The sequence below is a fragment of the Panulirus ornatus genome, chromosome 18 (genome assembly GCF_036320965.1).
Source record: "Panulirus ornatus isolate Po-2019 chromosome 18, ASM3632096v1, whole genome shotgun sequence".
In the NCBI taxonomy this organism is placed as follows: domain Eukaryota; kingdom Metazoa; phylum Arthropoda; class Malacostraca; order Decapoda; family Palinuridae; genus Panulirus; species Panulirus ornatus.
The window spans coordinates 9,059,758-9,081,524 of NC_092241.1; the positions used below are offsets into that span (position 1 = coordinate 9,059,758).

Sequence of the window (21,767 nt, forward strand, 5' to 3'; positions counted from 1 at the left end):
GAATAGGGCCTTTGTTGTCTTTTCCTAGCGCTACCTCACACACATGAGGGGGAGGGGGTTTTTATTCCATGTGTGGCAAGGTGGCGATGGGAATAAATGAAGGCAGACAGTATGAATTATGTACATGTGTATATATGTATATGTCTGTGTGTGTATATATATGTATACATTGAGATGTATAGGTATGTATATTTGCATGTGTGGACGTGTATGTGTATACATGTGTATGTGGGTGGGTTGGGCCATTCTTTCATCTGTTTCCTTGCGCTACTTCGCTGACGCGGGAGACAGCGACAAAGCAAAATAAATAAATAAAAATGAATAAATATAAATAAAATATTTGGGCTAAATTCAATCCCTGAACCATCATATTTCACAAAAGGCGATAAAAATGTTGGAATTATAGGTAGTAACACTTTCATCACAAAAAATAGCTCATTCTAGATGTCTTCATGCTTGAATATATGTTAGGATCTCAAGACTAGAAATGATTCTGCATATGATCCACACCATTTTGGTTGGAAAAAGTTAATTATTTAGAATATAATTAATATGATTTTCATAAAGGTACTGGGTTCTGCATTATGTAAAATTTTCCTTTGTATTTAGGTAAATCCGTCAGAGTGCATCATGGTTGGAGACAAAATTGAAACAGACATCAAAGGTGGAATGAATGCTGGTGTTGGAGCCACCGTTTGGGTCAATGCTAGGAACAAATCTGCTCCAGATGATATCCAGCCAGACTTCACAATTGTTAATGTGACCAAACTTCCAGACATTCTCCCTACTATAACAGCTGCCTCTCAGAATGAAGAAAGTTGATGTATGATACATATTAAGTACAAATTACAGGGAAAATGAACTGTAAATTCATTATTTTAAGATTTGTTTCTCACCTACAAGCATCTGAGAGAGCATTATCTTGGTGGGGAGTTAAAACACAGTTGGATCCACCAAAGTGATTTCATCATGATTCCCCCTCTTTGACCATACAGTTTGAGGCTGGCAGATGCCTGTCAAGAAAGACTTAACGACCATATACGGTAACCTGCTCAGACCCATGATTCTGCAAGGCTGACTGAGCCAAATCCATTCCACATCCATTCTCTTTACTAGCTCATCCTGGTACTGCCTGAATCATCTGTCATCATCATTTTTGGCCTTCAGATTGAAGACTGGAGTTGCATTATTGTCTTGGGTGTTTCACAGTAGCCTTTGTACATAGTATTTGACGCAGCTCTGTATCTTTCCTGTATATTGAGACCCTTGGATCGTTTGTTTTATTCGTATGAGCAGTTGCCTTTGATATATCCCTCATGAAAATTCTATGTGCATCAGATGTACAGTTTCCCCAAGTAGTGATGTCACGGAATTCAGTGAATTTCGTTCAGTAGCAACATTCGGCATCTTACCCAACTAGACGTATTTTTCCCTGTATTTCATCAAGTGAAGGACAGTGAACTGAAATAATCCTAAGTATATTTTGTTGTTTGAGTTAATGGTATAGCTTCAATCACCAGTCAAAATAGTTAGCATTTTAAAGACTGAAATATTGGAAAACGAAGCATTATGACACCAAGTTATCGCTGAAAGACGATGAGAGAGAGAGAGAGAGAGAGAGAGAGAGAGAGAGAGAGAGAGAGAGAGAGAGAGAGAGAGAGAGAGAGAGAGAGAGAGAGAGAGCCTCGCGGTAATGCTAGTTTTGATTATCATTGATGGTTACACGTTATGAATAACCCTTCTCTAACATATGTCATGGAAATGGGATTTTGGGTTTATGAATAACAAGGAAAACTTATTACGACACGCCGTTTACATAAGGGAAAACTTTAGTGGCAAATATATGCGAAAATCTTGTGGCACTTGCCAAACCAACTCGGTAAAGTCATATGCGAGGCTACACTAAGTATTAGTTGTGCCTTTTTTTTTTTTTGTTTTGTTTTATTGTCCCCAATACTTGGCGTAAGTGTAATAATAATATTACTGATATTAATAATGCAAAGAATGATTTCCAGAGAGAGGAAAAAAGTCCAAGGGTGGGTGACACGCGTTTAAGGCAGGTGGAACAAAGGGTGGCTGGTTTGGAGGGGAGCTGGGTGGAATACTGACAGAATTAATGTTTCACACATAAGTGTCTGCATTGCTTTCAAACAGATAGGCATTTAGCAGTTTTGAAGGTTGCTGTGGGAGCGGGTACGGAGTGGGGAAGTGTGCCCAGCTAGTAGGTATTGCCATATTTGAAAAGTTAGTTATTTACGCACGTCATGACGCTGCATAACAGGAACAATAGACATTTATGAATAGCAAAGACGTTGCTTAGTAATTTAGGATACTATAAACCAATGTTTTTTTTTTTCATTTAGCAGTTACAGGTGATCAACTTACATTAATCGTGGCACAAGTGACTTCTTTCTCCAATCCCTCCCTCCCACTCCCTTACTCCTTCATACCCACTAAACTCAAACTCGGTCACAGCAAATTTATAAGCTGTCTATGATTATTTTCTTTCCATGATAACATAAGATTTTGCTTGTGTTTTTGGAAGCATCTAAAATGAGCGGGACACACTTTGGTGTTATAAAAGTTTAGGCAATGTGGCATGAGAGGCGGCAGCATCTTGCTAGCTCATCTTCTCGATTCGCCAAAGGAAGTAAGTTATTTAAGTCTTACTGATGGACAGCTAGACGTATTCATGTCTATAAATCGAAAGAAACTTAGAATATGGATTTATGAATTGATTTTCCATAAGAGGAGCTCTGCAAAGACAAAGAAGACCTGGGGATGCGAGAGGATGAGGTAGTTGGCAAGATATATTTTGCAGAATATGACGACATCATTACTTGGGTCAATTGTACGTCCTGTGTGTGTGTGTGTGTGTGTGTCAACTGAGCTGGTGACAGGTTACATGATAGGAGTTGTGGTAGGTGGAACATAGCAGATTGACGTGAACTATTGTACAGTTGGCCACAAATAGATCATAATGTTCTTGCAGATAGGTATGGTATGTTTTCTATACGTGATAACGATTAGTCATGTAAAAATGTATGGTCAATATTTCGTGGTGTTCCTAAAGGCCTGTTGTTGTACAGCAGCTCTCTCTCACAACTTAATGATTAAGTTAGACGACCCTTTATTAGCAAATATGCCTCAATGTCCTTTCTTCGGTATATGTGATGAGGGACAAGAGAAGGGGTCCACGGTGGGGAAAGGGGGGACAGGAACTGATGGAGGTATAGAATATGCCTTATGGGGATACGGGATTTTGTTCATGGCGTTTTGAATGTATTCAGATGCAAATGGTGGCTTGCACAAATATTATTAGGGTAAGCCATGATGATTTATTAACCGATTAGAGGCAATTACGGAAGTATGAAGACAGCTACAATGTCACTGGCTAGAGATAATAGGATCAACATGTTAGGAACTTCAGCGGGTTTGTAAGGGAAACAGAGGAGTAGTAGAGGTCACAAGACGTAACCATTTGCCCATAAATATTGTACGTTCCTCTTTGACACAGTTACTTTTTTATATTTAAGTATATGATATACACTTGCTAATAGTGTCATCTAATATGATTATTACGTAATGAATGACAGCTGGTGTGCGTCAACAGCAGAGCTTGGTAACAACACGATATATTGTATTCATTAACATTCATGGGTATTATTTGTTGTTGTTGTTGTTCTACGAAACATACTACCACATTCATCAGCAAGAAAAAATTGACTTTTATTAATGGCCATCGATTTAACATATCCTGCTGTTCAACTCACCCTTACCCTCCCCCCACCCCCCATACTCTGCCCTGTGTCGTGACGTCACGATAATCTCCATCTTGGTCAACTGGTCATATTGTTTTGCTGATGTTTGTTGAGGTTTAGTGGATTACCCTTGTGGCTTTGGATTTTCCCACTTTCAGGAGAGGATAGTGTGGATTTTGAGGCAAGTCATGAAGGATAATCTTTGTGTTTTAGTGATTAATGTGGATGTGTGTGCACTTGGTACTCGCATGGCTGCGTACGTGGCTGATGAATAGGTGTGTGAAGGATAGAAGAAATTTATTGACAGCAGACCGCTCCCTTATCTTTCCATTTTCAAAAGAACTAGTATTCACTTCAAGATAATTACAGACTAAGGCAGTAAATGTTACCTTCATACACCTCGTTATGTCACATACCCCATAGGTCTGGGTAGGATTACAGGGTTGGTACATGCCTGTGAACATTGCTCGTGTGTGCCAACTTATGGAGGGTGGTATCTGTATTTTAATCCCCCACTTACCTAGTCCTCTCTCAGATCCTTAATGGGTTCTTCCTTTGGTAGATAAATGTTTTTTTTATTATTATTATTCTCACCCAAAACCTGCATTATTTACTACTGAAGTGTTGATGTTAAAGAGTATGAATTTATAGACTTATCTGAAGGCAATAACATTAGTAGCATAAGATTTGTAAAGTAACCTTAAGCCCAGTTAAGAATTTTATCAAAGAATTATAATGTATTCACTCCATGGAATAATTGTAATTTTTTTTTTTTTGCATTGGCAAATCACTTCGATATTTGGTAAGTAGTTATGAATTAAGATGACTATTCATATTTTGATTTTATACAAAATGCATTATTGCTGTTTTGGAGATAGTTTTAGTTAAAAGATTATAGCCTAGTGTTTATGGTAATTTCTTGCCTTTTGAGCTCACCATATGGCATGATTTTATAGACATTAATGGTTTTATTAGGCGGATTTTGCTCGCCCTGAGGGTTTTTAGTATTAGTATTATTATTAGTATTGATTTGCTGAGTTACTCTAGATTATCTCTGAGCCTGAAAGTTATTCAAATGCTAATGTGGTGAACCTTGACCGGGACACATTTAGACAGTTCTTGGAATCAACTTTGGCCCTCTGATGCTAACATTAGAACCTCAGTTACCGTATGCAGACGTATGGGCATGGAATGGCAAGGTTCCTAAAGTTTTTTAGCTCCATGTTTTGGGCCTATAGGCTCTTGATCTGAATGAGGCAAGATTTTGATGACATGTTGCAGGAAGCAACTGCATGATATGTTTTGAGTTCCTGGTGTGCCAAGAATTTTCTTGTGTACCCATATTTGCTCACTTCTTGGTAAGTATTTCGGCTTTCTCCTCTGTAGAAAAGTAAGAGCCAACCGTCTCGAAACACAGAGGAAAGAAATACTGTGCCCAGAAGCAAAATTCCCAAAATAAAGTGGTAGCCAGGAAGTGTGATGAAAGAACAGCTTTCCCTCATGATAGCCTGAGGTACTTGATGCTCACACCATTAGACATGGTAGTTTCAGCGACTAGGTGTATGATGATATCATCCTGAGAGCATATGCTTTTACTCTCAATAAACCTTAGTTGTGTACTGCTTTTGAAAATGTATGGGGGCGGACAGTGTTTTTTGCGGACACTATTACAAGAGAATCAAGGATTCTTTAGTCAAAACTCCTCTCTGCCGTAGAATCGAAAGATTTTTTCTAAACTTGTGTATAAACCTGTTGAGCATTCTCTTGTACAAGCTATGAGGAGGACAGGTACTTGATGGCCCCCCAGCAGGAAGAGAGCAATAAGCTTTGCTAAGATTGTTTGTGCTTTAGTTAAAGATACTAAAAAAAATGATTAACACTTTTCATAGCGGTTGCTGTTCATACCATAATGTGAATGTTGAACACATAAGACAGTCTTCCCCAGAGATTAGAATTATTAATTGCAATTTAGCTTGGGCTGAGAGAACATAATCTAGTTGAGGAACTCTAGTAGTATTTGGCTAGTTTCATTGTGATCATGAACATTCAGCCATGATATTACAGGTCTTGTGGAAATATTTGACTTGAAATTGTTTTATATTATTATTTATTTTTTTTATTATACTTTGTCGCTGTCTCCCGCGTTTGCAAGGTAGCGCAAGGAAACAGACGAAAGAAATGGCCCAACCCCCCCCATACACATGTATGTACATACGTCCTTACACGCAAATATACATACCTACACAGCTTTCCATAGCTTACCCCAGACGCTTCACATGCCTTGATTCAATCCACTGACAGCACGTCAACCCCGGTATACCACATCGCTCCAATTCACTCTATTCCTTGCCCTCCTTTCACCCTCCTGCATGTTCAGGCCCCGATCACAGAAAATCTTTTTCACTCCATCTTTCCACCTCCAATTTGGTCTCCCTCTTCTCCTTGTTCCCTCCACCTCCGACACATATATCCTCTTGGTCAATCTTTCCTCACTCATCCTCTCCATGTGCCCAAACCACTTCAAAACACCCTCTTCTGCTCTCTCAACCACACTCTTTTTATTTCCACACATCTCTCTTACCCTTACGTTACTCACTCGATCAAACCACCTCACACCACACATTGTCCTCAAACATCTCATTTCCAGCACATCCATCCTCCTGCGCACAACTCTATCCATAGCCCACGCCTCGCAACCATACAACATTGTTGGAACCACTATTCCTTCAAACATACCCATTTTTGCTTTCCGAGATAATGTTCTCGACTTCCACACATTCTTCAAGGCCCCCAGAATTTTCGCCCCCTCCCCCACCCTATGATCCACTTTCGCTTCCATGGTTCCATCCGCTGCCAGATCCACTCCCAGATATCTAAAACACTTCACTTCCTCCAGTTTTTCTCCATTCAAACTCACCTCCCAATTGACTTGACCCTCAACCCTACTGTACCTAATAACCTTGCTCTTATTCACATTTACTCTTAACTTTCTTCTTCCACACACTTTACCAAACTCAGTCACCAGCTTCTGCAGTTTCTCACATGAATCAGCCACCAGCGCTGTATCATCAGCGAACAACAACTGACTCACTTCCCAAGCTCCCTCATCCCCAACAGACTTCATACTTGCCCCTCTTTCCAAAACTCTTGCATTTACCTGCCTAACAACCCCATCCATAAACAAATTAAACAACCATGGAGACATCACACACCCCTGCCGCAAACCTACATTCACTGAGAACCAATCACTTTCCTCTCTTCCTACACGTACACATGCCTTACATCCTCGATAAAAACTTTTCACTGCTTCTAACAACTTTCCTCCCACACCATATATTCTTAATACCTTCCACAGAGCATCTCTATCAACTCTATCATATGCCTTCTCCAGATCCATAAATGCTACATACAAATCCATTTGCTTTTCTAAGTATTTCTCACATACATTCTTCAAAGCAAACACCTGATCCACACATCCTCTACCACTTCTGAAACCACACTGCTCTTCCCCAATCTGATGCTCTGTACATGCCTTCACCCTCTCAATCAATACCCTCCCATATAATTTACCAGGAATACTCAACAAACTTATACCTCTGTAATTTGAGCACTCACTCTTATCCCCTTTGCCTTTGTACAATGGCACTATGCACGCATTCCGCCAATCCTCAGGCACCTCACCATGAGTCATACATACATTAAATAACCTTACCAACCAGTCAACAATACAGTCACCCCCTTTTTTAATAAATTCCACTGCAATACCATCCAAACCTGCTGCCTTGCCGGCTTTCATCTTCCGCAAAGCTTTCACTACCTCTTCTCTGTTTACCAAATCATTTTCCCTAACCCTCTCACTTTGCACACCACCTCGACCAAAACACCCTATATCTGCCACTCTATCATCAAACACATTCAACAAACCTTCAAAATACTCACTCCATCTCCTTCTCACATCACCACTACTTGTTATCACCTCCCCATTTGCGCCCTTCACTGAAGTTCCCATTTGCTCCCTTGTCTTACGCACTTTATTTACCTCCTTCCAGAACATCTTTTTATTCTCCCTAAAATTTAATGATACTCTCTCACCCCAACTCTCATTTGCCCTTTTTTTCACCTCTTGCACCTTTCTCTTGACCTCCTGTCTCTTTCTTTTATACATCTCCCACTCAATTGCATTTTTTCCCTGCAAAAATCGTCCAAATGCCTCTCTCTTCTCTTTCACTAATACTCTTACTTCTTCATCCCACCACTCACTACCCTTTCTAATCAACCCACCTCCCACTCTTCTCATGCCGTAAGCATCTTTTGCGCAATCCATCACTGATTCCCTAAATACATCCCATTCCTCCCCCACTCCCCTTACTTCCATTGTTCTCACCTTTTTCCATTCTGTACTCAGTCTCTCCTGGTACTTCCTCACACAGGTCTCCTTCTCAAGCTCACTTACTCTCACCACCCTCTTCACCCCAACATTCACTCTTCTTTTCTGAAAACCCATACAAATCTTCACCTTAGCCTCCACAAGATAATGATCAGACATCCCTCCAGTTGCACCTCTCAGCACATTAACATCCAAAAGTCTTTCTTTCGCACGCCTGTCAATTAACACGTAATCCAATAACGCTCTCTGGCCATCTCTCCTACTTACATAAGTATACTTATGTATATCTCGCTTTTTAAACCAGGTATTCCCAATCATCAGTCCTTTTTCAGCACATAAATCTACAAGCTCTTCACCATTTCCATTTACAACACTGAACACCCCATGTATACCAATTATTCCCTCAACTGCCACATTACTCACCTTTGCATTCAAATCACCCATCACTATGACCCGGTCTCGTGCATCAAAACCACTAACACACTCATTCAGCTGCTCCCAAAACACTTGCCTCTCTTGATCTTTCTTCTCATGCCCAGGTGCATATGCACCAATAATCACCCACCTCTCTCCATCAACTTTCAGTTTTACCCATATTAAGAAATTGTTTTAGTTAGTCTGTTTTTAATAGGTTATTTTAGCTTAGCCAACAAAAAAAAGACAGCCTGTTTTGGTATCTTTGTGATGAATTGTGAAGAGAATTTGACAATTTGTGCCTCTCCACAAAAATATGAAATTGTTTGTGTGGGATTCATACTTTGAACGTATGAATATTCAAGTATGTCTCTGGAGGAGAGTGTTTTGTTGAGATGAATCTTCCGTATTTGATTATTCTTGTGTATTTGGTCTCTGAAAAGTTATCTGTCCATTTGCTGACTTCACTTTCCATCCAAGTTGTTCTGTGACGGCCTTTGCATGCTACACACCTGCCTTAAAAACTGGAAAGAAAGAAACATTTATTACTATTTTGATGTACTGGATACACATGTAAAGATATGATTTAAGAGTGGTAGCTGCAGTGCATACACTTACTGAAAATGTTTTGCTTTACCTGAGGTGAACTACAGGTAGATCTCGACCAGATATATTAAGAAAATATCCAAAATCTGATTACCCTTGCATTAAAGATTTCTGCCTCTGGTGCTCGAGTTCCTGAAGTTTGAATATTAGGTGAGAGTGCTCTGTACTTTTCTCTATGCTTTCTCTCCGTACTTTTGCCTACCACTGATTTGCCAACCTTGGTTTTGGGTATACATACTTAGAACAATGAATACCATTTTACCTACCGTGGCATTAGGTTTTGGGTATTCATGGATTACCATAGCACAATAAAAGAATTCTGTGCATTAGGTTAGTGTCAAGTGGCTGAGTGCTGCTTGCAGCCCAGCCCAGCAGACTACCGTTGCTAGGGAGAAGCTGAAGTAGTGTCACAACCAGGCAGGCACTAGTAGCCACATGCTCGTCCAACAAGCTTGTAACTTTAATTGCAGCCGAAAGAAATTCCTTGTTTCTGTGCACACATACAAATTACCATGTGTGCTTTGTTGTTGCTTTCCTGCTCTAATTTGCCTTTCATTCTTGCTTTCACCTTCAGTAATACTAACTCTATGATCAGATTTTTCTGATAATGATTCAGTAAAAAACTGAATGGGTGATCTTTCTGTGCATTTATATCATTATATCATAGTAGTTGAAAAACCACCTCATGCCACTTCACTATTTCTACAGTATTAGTAAAGCTTGCTTACATTGCACTCCTTTGCTTGAAGTCTGTGTATTGATATCTCCCTAGAATTTGATATCATAACTGCAAGATGTAGACAATATCCTGCAGAGATGAAGTAAGCTACATGAATGCTAATCACTGTAGTGACAGGTAGTTAGGAAGATTGTAGACAATACCACTAATTGATGACATCAGGAACGACAGTAGCAGTGCAGTCTTTCAGCATAGAGAGAGGGCTGAAACATTTTGGGTAAATTTGTGTGGTTTTGTAGTGGGAAAGATTAGAAATTCTTGATGAAATAGATTTTTAGGTAGTTAGCTGCCAGACATATAATATTTACCTGTTTCTAAAACACTTCACTTCCTCCAACTTTTCTCTATTTAAACTCAGCCCAGGTATCTTGTCTGTCAACCCTGCTAAACCTAATAATTTTTCTTTTATTTACATTTACTCTCAACTTCTTCCTTTCACACACTATTTCAGACACAGTCACCAACTTCTGTAGTTTCTCACTCAAATCTGCCACCAGTGCTGTATCATCAGCAAACAATAACTGACTCACTTCCCAGGTCCTCACATCCCCACAGACTGAATCCTTGCCCCTCTAACCAGACTTTCACATTTACCTCCATTACATATTTCACACTTGATCGACATCCTGCGTTAGCAAGGTATTGCCGTGAATGAAACAAGGCCACATCTGCTCACATCCATTCTCTACCTGTCATATGTAGTGCACGGAAACCACAGCTCCTTGTCCACAACCAGGCGCTACAGACATTTCTGTGGCTTACCATGTTGTTGATTGGTTATTGGTTGGTAAGGACTTTCAGTGTATGTATTGATCATGGTGAGGTGCCTGAGGATTGGCATAATGCATTTATTGTGCCATTGTAAAAAGGCAAGGGATATAAAGGCGAGTGCTCAATTTACAGAGGTATGTCTTTTAAGTTTACTTGGTAAGTTGTATGGGAAGGTATTGATTGAGAGGGTGTAGGCATGTACAGAGCATCAGATTAGGGAGGAAGAGTATGGTTTCAGAAGTGGTGGAGGATGTGAGGATTAAGTGAAAAATACTTAGGAAAACAGATGGATTTGTATGTGGCACCTATGGATCTGGAGATTGCACATGATAGGGTTGATTGAGATGCTTTTTGGAAGGTCTCAAGAATACACGGTGTGGGAGGAAAACTGTTAGAAGCACTGAGAAGGTTTAGTCAGGGTGGGAGGGCTTGTGTAGGAATAGGAAGAGAGGAGAGTGAATGCTTTCCAGTGAACATTGGTCTGCAGCAGGGGTGTGTAATGTCACCATGGTTGTTCAGTTTGTTTATGGATTGGGTGGTGAAGAGGTAAATGTTAGAGTCTGAAGATACACTCCTTTAGAGTGTGAATCTCCTTGATGAGATTGCCCTCCTATACATCCGTTGATAATGGTTTGGTCTTACAAAGGTGACCGCTCATTCACAGCATTCTAAGTGCAAGCAGAGTTGTGATAGAGTTCATCAGTACTAAAATGGTCCTTGCAGATTGTGGTTTACAGGTGCTAGGAATACAAACAGATGAGACAAGGGAACTGATTAGTATACTTTGAGTGTCCTTACTGGACATAGGCATTGGTAGACATTATCCACTTTCCATCTCAGAAGTGTGATGCCTTCCCTTTTTATTTTAGCAAAGCAGTAAGGAATTATGTCTTTCTTAAAAGAGTCTCTCTTGAAACTAAAATGAAAAAGGATTTCAGAGTGTTTCAGTTATAGAGATTCTCAGACCATTGCAGAGATCCATTATCATAGGTTCATGTGAAGTACCCCGATGAGAGTTGATAATGTTTGTAGCATCTTTCTGTTGGAAGGAGAAAGGAAATGAAATGATATGAACACTGCACATTTAATGTTATTTTAGTAATTGTAACTATTTTATTTATTTATTTATTTGTTTTGCTTTGTCGCTGTCTCCCGCGTTAGCAAGGTAGCGCAAGGAAATAGACGAAAGAATGGCCCAACCCACCCACATACACATGTATATACATACAAGTCCACACATGCACATATACATACCTATACATCTCAACATATACATATATATACACACACAGACATATACATGTATACACATGTACATAATTCATACTGTCTGCCTTTATTCATTCCCATTGCCACCTCGCCACACGTGAAATAACAACCCCCTCCCCCTCATGTGCGCGAGGTAGCGCTAGGAAAAGACAACAAAGGCCACATTCGCTCACACTCAGTCTCTAGCTGTCATGTAATAATGCACTGAAACCACAGCTCCCTTTCCACATCCAGGCCCCACAGAACTTTCTATGGTTTACGCCAGACGCTTCACATGCCCTGGTTCAATCCATTGACAGCACGTCGACCCCGGTATACCACATCATTCCAATTCACTCTATTCCTTGCACGCCTTTCACCCTCCTGTATGTTCAGGCCCTGATCACTCAAAATCTTTTTCACTCCTTCTTTCCACCTCCAATTTGGTCTCCCACATCTCCTCGTTCCCTCCAACTCTGACACATATATTCTCTTGGTCAATCTTTCCTCTCTCATTCTCTCAATGTGACCAAACCATTTCAAAACACCCTCTTCTCTTCTCTCAATCACACTCTTTTTATTACCACACATCTTTCATACCCTATTATTACTTACTCGATCAAACCACCTCACACCACATATTGTCCTCAAACATCTCATTTCCAGCACATCCACCCTCCTCCGTACAACTTTATCCATAGCCCACGCCTTGCAACCATATGACATTGTTGGAACCACTATTCCTTCAAACATACCCATTTTTGCTTTCCGAGATAATGTTCTCAACTTCCACACATTCTTCAACGCTCCCAGAACTTTCGCCCCCTCCCCCACCCTATGATTCACTTCCGCTTCCATGGTTCCATCCGCTGCCAAATCCACTCCCAGGTATCTAAAACACTTCACTTCCCCCAGTTTTTCTCCATTCAAACTTACCTCCCAGTTGACTTGTCCCTCAACCCTACTGTACCTAATGACCTTGCTCTTATTCACATTTACTCTCAGCTTTCTTCTTTCACACACTTTACCAAACTCAGTCACCAGCTTCTGCAGTTTCTCACATGAATCAGCCACCAGCACTGTATCATCAGCGAACAACAACTGACTCACTTCCCAAGCTCTTCCATCCGCAACAGACTGCATACTTGCCCCTCTTTCCAAAACTCTTGAATTCACCTCCCTAACAACCCCATCCATAAACAAATTAAACAGCCATGGAGACATCACACACCCCTGTTGCAAACCTTCATTCACTGAGAACCAATCACTTTCCTCTCTTCCTACACGTACACATGCCTTACATCCTCGATAAAAACTTTTCACTGCTTCTAACAACTTGCCTCCCTTACCATATATTCTTAATACCTTCCACAGAGCATCTCTGTCAACTCTGTCATATGCCTTCTCCAGATCCATAAATGCTACATACAAATCCATGTGCTTTTCTAAGTATTTCTCACATTCTTCAAAGCAAACACCTGATCCACACATCCTCTACCACTTCTGAAACCACACTGCTCTTCCCCAATCTGATGCTCTGTACATGCCTTCACCCTCTCAGTCAATATCCTCCCATATAATTTCCCAGGAATACTCAACAAACTTATACCTCTGTAATTTGAGCACTCACTTTTATCCCCTTTGCCTTTGTACAATGGCACTATGCTAGCATTCCGCCAGTCCTCAGGCACCTCACTATGAGTCATACATACATTAAATAACCTTACCAACCAGTCAACAATTATTATTGATATCCTTGTATGAGATTAACTATGCAATTAAAGTTAACATTTCTTTCCATAACTACAGTTGCATTGTTGTTTAAAACGCTAATAAACTTTAGTTGCAAAAATGATGTAACCAGGCTATGCCTGCAAGAGGTTACATGGCAAGAAAAAGTCATTTCAGTGGTCTCATCAAGGATCTTATCACTAGTGGAGTCCATCACTTCCAAGGTTCTGATAGTGCCGCAGCCTTGAAGCTGCAGAAGCCTTGTATAAGGGGTCCTGAGGTTATATATGTTAGTGATAATATTGGAAAAAGAAAACAACAGTAGTTATTATTTGATCTGCTATCAGGTCCTCTTGGCAAAATTCATGGTTTTGAAGCTGCTCAGCCACAGGGTTGCTAGAGTGGAGACATTAGAGTAGTAAAATCCAAAGAAGTGTACAAATGAGTTATACAATGTAAATAACCATTAGCTATATAATTAAAGTTGCATAGTGTATGATTAAAAGCAAGAGTTTTTATTTTCATAATACATGATTATTTATATCACAGAAAATTATGTGGAGAGGGAATTTCAACAAAAAGATCCTTGAGATCTTAGAGATTTAAGATAGTGTGATGAATGTTGATACAAAAAAGTTAGTTTTGAGCACTGTGATGTGAAGTGCAACAACCTTAAGTGATACAAGACTATGAAATTTAACTGTTTACAGTGCCTGAAACTATATCAATATTTGTCACAAAAGGACTTTATATGTATTCATTAGTTTATGTTGAATATTTCAGGTTCCTTCAGGAAAATTTCTTGAAGACAAACAGCTTTTGACTCTCTTTTGAAAGACTTTACATCGTCAGATTAACTTGTAAACCATGAGGATTCTACTTTATCATTATATCCATCTTGAGTTTAATTATTGAGTGGATGTGTTCTTAATCATTATGTGTATTTTATGTTTATATGGTATGTGCTATAATAAGGTCTATTGACTGTACTGCAATTGTATTTCAAATAATGCACGTGCCCATCAAACCGGGAATAGTGACCTTTGACCCCCCGACCTTAGCAGCAGTAGAAATAAGACAAAATTATGTCTTCTTATTCTCCACCTGGAGTTAACAAGCCTGGAATATTTGATAAATAAATGTGGAATAGTCCTTCACAGAATGGAATATATATACTATTGTGTATGAATATTTCATTACAGGTATGTGTTAACACAAAATTGGTGATGAGGCTGGGATAAGTGATACATATTGATACATGAAGTGAAATACACCTTCACACTGTGGAATATACACCATAGTTTATAAAAACTTCATTACAGGTATGTGGTAATGCAACATTGGTGATGAAGGTGGATGACTCCACATAGCAGCATGGATGTTAATGGTCATGATTCCATTCGTAATTACAAAATGGCACCACCTTAATCTAGAGAAAGAAGAGAAGCCACAACAATCCTGAAAAGGTAGCCACAGAGGGAACAGTATACCCCTGTAACAACAACAAGAATGCCTATACATATATCCCAGTCCCATCCTGCCCAGCTTCACCAGTGCTAGACTGTAGACTTCCTAGCCAACCTCTCCATATCCAAGGTCAGTACTTCAAGCAGCAACACTTTTCTGTGTTAAAGGTCAAAGCCTTTTTGTATTTATGTAAGACCTGTTAAATCTGAGATCCTGAGTTAGTTAATGTGTATAATGGCTCAAAAGATGATAAATCTATTTATATATCAATATCTCTGAGGCCCATTACCTCCAGGATCTCCCATCGGTTGGGTGGCCATGGGAAAGTCTAAGGCCCATTACCTCCAGGAACTCCCATCAGTGTGGTGGCCATGGGAAAGTCTATTTACTGATGACCTTTACATGCCTCCCTCGCATACACCATTCCATGCATTCTCCCACCATTTCTCTTCCTCCATGTTCCTTCCACTTTATTTCCCCGTGTCATGCCTAGAAAGGTGCTGCATATTTTAAAATAATGCATCAGTTGTGAGAAATCAGAAGTATTTGCACCATGTAGGTTCAGTTGTATGGATCTGCATCCACCATGACACAATATACTTGGATGCTAACATGTTACATAATGTAACAGACTCGTGAGTTTACAGATCTCGGTGAACAATAGCTGAGAGTTTCTGTGGCAGATATCCTAATGTAATCAGAACTGCTTTACTTAGGGAGAAAGTTCGATGTAGAAACTTTTCTGAAAATTGCTTAAAGTATGGAGGTTGCTTTACACTAAACACAAAATGTAGTTGATGGTAATACATCTCTTACAAAAAGTGTGTTGGCAATAAAGAATGAGCACAGGGATTAGGGAAAGCAGAGTTGTACAGTAGTACAGTTAAGGGTGAAGGTAGGTCATTGGGAAAACTGCAGAAGGCTGACAGTACAAATTGCATCTCATAAGTTGTTTTTGGTGTGGTTATGAGGGACATCATCCTACTGATGGGAATAAATGCCTTGCCACTGAAAAAAGATTGCCGCAGATGTAATATTTGTAAGTTTCCTTCAGGTTCCTTCCGGAAATTTTGCTGAAGACAAACAGCTTTTGACTCTTTTGAAAGACTTTACATCTTCAGATTGACTTTTATACCATGAAGATTATACTTTATCATTATATCCATCTTGAGTTTCAGTTGTTGTGTGGGTGTGTTGTTATCATTATGTGTATTTTATGTTTATATTGTATGTGCTGTAATAAGGTCTATTGACTGTACTGCAGTTGTATTTCAAATGATGGACGTGCCCATCAAACCGGGAATAGTGACCTTTGACCCCCCGACCTTAGCAACAGCAGAAATAAGACAAAATTATGTTTTCTTATTCTCCACCTAGAGTTAACAAGCCTGGGATATTTGATAGATATAAGTGGAATAGTCCTTCACAGAATGGAATATATATACTATTGTGTATGAATATTTCATTACAGGTATGTGTTAACACAAAGGTGATAAGGCTGGGATAAGTGATACATATTGATACATGAAGTGGAATACACCTTCACACTGTGGAATATACACCATAGTTTATAAATGCTTCATTACAGGTATGTGGTAATGCAACATTGGTTCCACAGAGGGAACAGTATACCCCTGTAACAACAAGAATGCCTCTACATATATCCTGCCCAGCTTCAAAAGTGCTAAACTGTAGACTCCCTAGCCAACCTCTCCATATCCAAGGTCAGTACTCAAGCAGCAACACTTTTTTGTGTTAAAGGCCAAAGCCTTTTTGTATTTACGTAAGACCTATTAAAACTGAGATCCTGAGTTAGTTAATGTGTATAATGGCTCAAAAGATGATAAATCTATTTATATATCAATATCTCTGAGGCCTATTACCTCCAGGAACTCCCATCAGTGGAGTGGCCATGGGAAAGTCTAAGGCCCATTACTTCCAGGAACTCCCATCAGTGGGGTGGCCATGGGAAAGTCTCAATTTACTGATGACCTGTACATGCCTCCCTCGCATACACCATTCAATGCATTCTCCCACCATTTCTCTTCCTCCATGTACTTTCCACTTTATTTCCCCATGTCATGCCTAGAAAGGTGCTGCATATTTTAAAATAATGCATCAGTTGTGAGAAATCAGAAGTATTTGCACCATGTAGGTTCAGTTGTATCCACCATGACACAATATACTTGGATGCCAACATGTTACATAATGTAACAGACTCGTGAGTTTACAGATCTCGGTGAATAATAGCTGAGAGTTTCTGTGGCAGATATCCTAATGTAATCAGAACTGCTTTACTTTGGGAGAGAGTTTGATGTAGAAACTTTTCTGAAAATTGCTTAAAGTATGGAGGTTGCTTTACACTAAACACAAAATGTAGTTGATGGTAATACATCTCTTACAAAAAGTGTGTTGGCAATAAAGAATGAGCACAAGGATTAGGGAAAGCAGAGTTGTACAGTAGTATAGTTAAGGGTAGAGGTGGGTCATTGGGAAAACTGCAGAAGGCTGACAGTACAAATTGCATCTCATAAGTTGTTTTTGGTGTGGTTATGAGGGACATCATCCTACTATGGAAATAAATGCCTTGCCACTGAAAAAAGATTGCCGCAGATGTTATATTTGTAAGTTTCCTTCAGGTTCCTTCCGGAAATTTTCCTGAAGACAAACAGCTTTTGACTCTCATTTGAAAGACTTTACATTGTCAGATTGACTTTTATACCATGAGGATTCTACTTTATCATTATATCCATCTTGAGTTTCAGTTGTTGTGTGGGTGTGTTGTTATCATTATGTGTATTTTATGTTTATATTGTATGTGCTGTACTGCAGTTGTATTTCAAATGATGGATGTGCCCATCAAACCGGGAATAGTGACCTTTGACCCCCGACCTTAGCAACAGCAGAAATAAGACAAAATTATGTTTTCTTATTCTCCACCTAGAGTTAACAAGCCTGGGGTATTTGATAGATATAAGTGGAATAGTCCTTCACAGAATGGAATATATATACTATTGTGTATGAATATTTCATTACAGGTATGTGTTAACACAAAGGTGATAAGGCTGGGATAAGTGATACATATTGATACATGAAGTGGAATACACCTTCACACTGTGGAATATACACCATAGTTTATAAATGCTTCATTACAGGTATGTGGTAATGCAACATTGGTTCCACAGAGGGAACAGTATACCCCTGTAAAAACAACAAGAATGCCTTTACATATATCCTGCCCAGCTTCACCAGTGCTAAACTGTAGACTCCCTAGCCAACCTCTCCATATCCAAGGTCAGTACTTCAAGCAGCAACACTTTTTTGTGTTAAAGGCCAAAGCCTTTTTGTATTTATGTAAGACCTGTTAAAACTGAGATCCTGAGTTAGTTAATGTGTATAATGGCTTGAAAGATGATAAATCTATTTACATATCAATATCTCTGAGGCCTATTACCTCCAGGAACTCCCATCAGTTGGGTGGCCATGGGAAAGTCTCAATTTACTGATGACCTTTACATGCCTCCCTCACATACACCATTCCATGCATTCTTCCACCATTTCTCTTCCTCCATGTACCTTCCACTTTATTTCCCCATGTCATGCCTAGAAAGGTGCTGCATATTTTAAAATAATGCATCAGTTGTGAGAAATCAGAAGTATTTGCACCATGTAGGTTCAGTTGTATGGATCTGCATCCACCATGACACAATATACTTGGATGCCAACATGTTACATAATGTAACAGACTCGTGAGTTTACAGATCTCGGTGAACAATAGCTGAGAGTTTCTGTGGCAGATATCCTAATGTAATCAGAACTGCTTTACTTAGGGAGAAAGTTTGATGTAGAAACTTTTCTGAAAATTGCTTAAAGTATGCAGGTTGCTTTACACTAAACACAAAATGTAGTTGATGGTAATACATCTCTTACAAAAAGTGTGTTGGCAATAAAGAATGAGCACAGGGATTAGGGAAAGCAGAGTTGTACAGTAGTACAGTTAAGGGTGGAGGTGGGTCATTGGGAAAACTGCAGAAGGCTGACAGTACAAATTGCATCTCATAAGTTGTTTTTGGTGTGGTTATGAGGGACATCATCCTACTGATGGAAATAAATGCCTTGCCACTGAAAAAAGATTGCCGCAGATGTAATATTTGTAAGTTTCCTTCAGGTTCCTTCCGGAAATTTTCCTGAAGACAAACAGCTTTTGACTCTCTTTTGAAAGACTTTACATCGTCAGATTGACTTTTATACCACGAGGATTCTACTTCATCATTATATCCATCTTGAGTTTCAGTTGTTGTGTGGGTGTGTTGTTATCATTATGTATATTTTATGTTTATATTGTATGTGCTGTAATAAGGTCTATTGACTGTACTGCAGTTGTATTTCAAATGATGGACGTGCCCATCAAACCGGGAATAGTGACCTTTGACCCTCCGACCTTTGCAACAGCAGAAATAAGACAAAATTATGTTTTCTTATTCTCCACCTAGAGTTAACAAGCCTGGGGTATTTGATAGATATAAGTGGAATAGTCCTTCACAGAATGGAATATATATACTATTGTGTATGAATATTTCATTACAGGTATGTGTTAACACAAAGGTGATAAGGCTGGGATAAGTGATACATATTGATACATGAAGTGGAATACACCTTCACACTGTGGAATATACACCATAGTTAATAAATGCTTCATTACAGGTATGTGGTAATGCAACATTGGTTCCACAGAGGGAACAGTATACCCCTGTAAAAACAACAAGAATGCCTCTACATATATCCTGCCCAGCTTCACCAGTGCTAAACTGTAGACTCCCTAGCCAACCTCTCCATATCCAAGGTCAGTACTTCAAGCTGCAACACTTTTTTGTGTTAAAGGCTAAAGCCTTTTTGTATTTACGTAAGACCTGTTAAAACTGAGATCCTGAGTTAGTTAATGTGTATAATGGCTCGAAAGGTGATAAATCTATTTATATATCAATATCTCTGAGGCCTATTACCTCCAGGAACTCCCATCAATGGAGTGGCCATGGGAAAGTCTCTATTTACTGATGACCTTTACATGCCCCCCTCGCATACACCATTCCATGCATTCTGACACCATTTCTCTTCCTCCATGTACTCTTCCACTTTCTTTCCCCATGTCAGGCCGAGAAAGGTGCTGCATATTTTAAAATAATGCATCAGTTGTGAGAAATCAGAAGTATTTGCACCATGTAGGTTCAGTTCTATAGATCTATCCACCATGACACTATACTTGGATGTCAACATGTTACGTAATATAACAGACTCATGTGAGTTTACAGATCTTGGTGAACAATAGCTGAGAGTTTCTGTGGCAGATATCCTAATGCAATCAGAACTGCTTTACTTAGGGAGACAGTTTGATGTAGAAACTTTTCTGAAAATTGCTTAAAGTATGGAGGTTGCTTTACACCAAACACAACATGTAGTTGATGGTAAAACATCACTTACAAAAAATATTATTTATTTATTTTGCTTTGTCGCTGTCTCCCGCGTTTGCGAGGTAGCGCAAGGAAACAGACGAAAGAAATGGCCCGACCCACCCCCATACACAATGTATATACATACACGTCCACACACACAAATATACATACCTATACATCTCAATGTACACATATATATATATACACACACAGACACATACATATATACCCATGCACACAATTCACACTGTCTGCCTTTATTCATTCCCATCGCCACCTCGCCACACATGGAATACCATCCCCTTCCCCCCTCATGTGTGCGAGGTGGCACTAGGAAAAGACAACAAAGGCCCCATTCGTTCACACTCAGTCTCTAGCTGTCATGCAATAATGCCCAAAATCACAGCTCCCTTTCCACATCCAGGCCCCAGACAACTTTCCATGGTTTACCCCAGACGCTTCACATGCCCTGATTCAATCCACTGACAGCACGTCAACCCCGGTATACCACATCGATCCAATTTACTCTATTCCTTGCCCTCCTTTCACCCTCCTGCATGTTCAGGCCCCGATCACACAAAATCTTTTTCACTCCATCTTTCCACCTCCAATTTGGTCTCCCACTTCTCCTCGTTCCCTCCACCTCCGACACATATATCCTCTTGGTCAATCTTTCCTCACTCATTCTCTCCATGTGCCCAAACCATTTCAAAACACCCTCTTCTGCTCTCTCAACCACGCTCTTTTTATTTCCACACATCTCTCTTACCCTTACATTACTTACTCGATCAAACCACCTCACACTACACATTGTCCTCAAACATCTCATTTCCAGCACATCCAGCCTCCTGCGCACAACTCTATCCATAGTCCACGCCTCGCAACCATACAACATTGTTGGAACAACTATTCCTTCAAACATACCCATTTTTGCTTTCCGAGATAATGTTCTCAACTTCCAAACATTCTTCAAGGCTCCCAGGATTTTCTCCCCCTCCCCCACCCTATGATTCACTTCCGCTTCCATGGTTCCATCCGCTGCCAGATCCACTCCCAGATATCTAAAACACTTTACTTCCTCCGGTTTTTCTCCATTCAAACTTACCTCCCAATTGACTTGACCCTCAACCCTACTGTACCTAATAACCTTGCTCTTATTCACATTTACTCTTAACTTTCATCTTTCACACTCT

General features: G+C 39.7%; 1 protein-coding gene across 5 annotated transcripts in view; it reads left to right on the forward strand.

Moving 5' to 3' along the window:
* LOC139754985 (N-acylneuraminate-9-phosphatase) overlaps nucleotides 1–21,767 on the forward strand; it is a 68,127-nt gene that overhangs the window by 42,866 nt on the left and 3,494 nt on the right. The window contains exons 5-9 of one of the 5 annotated variants that reach the window (XM_071672856.1): nucleotides 610–3,942; nucleotides 14,980–15,253; nucleotides 16,713–16,848; nucleotides 18,280–18,418; nucleotides 19,829–19,967. In XM_071672856.1, the coding sequence (XP_071528957.1) occupies nucleotides 610–822 (213 nt within the window). In that variant the 3' untranslated portion in view covers nucleotides 823–3,942; nucleotides 14,980–15,253; nucleotides 16,713–16,848; nucleotides 18,280–18,418; nucleotides 19,829–19,967. Of the gene's footprint in view, nucleotides 1–609; nucleotides 3,943–7,765; nucleotides 14,860–14,979; nucleotides 15,254–16,712; nucleotides 16,849–18,279; nucleotides 19,968–21,767 lie in introns of those variants that run through there. The other 4 variants (XM_071672855.1, XM_071672859.1, XR_011713998.1 and 1 more) reach the window with 4 other exon arrangements.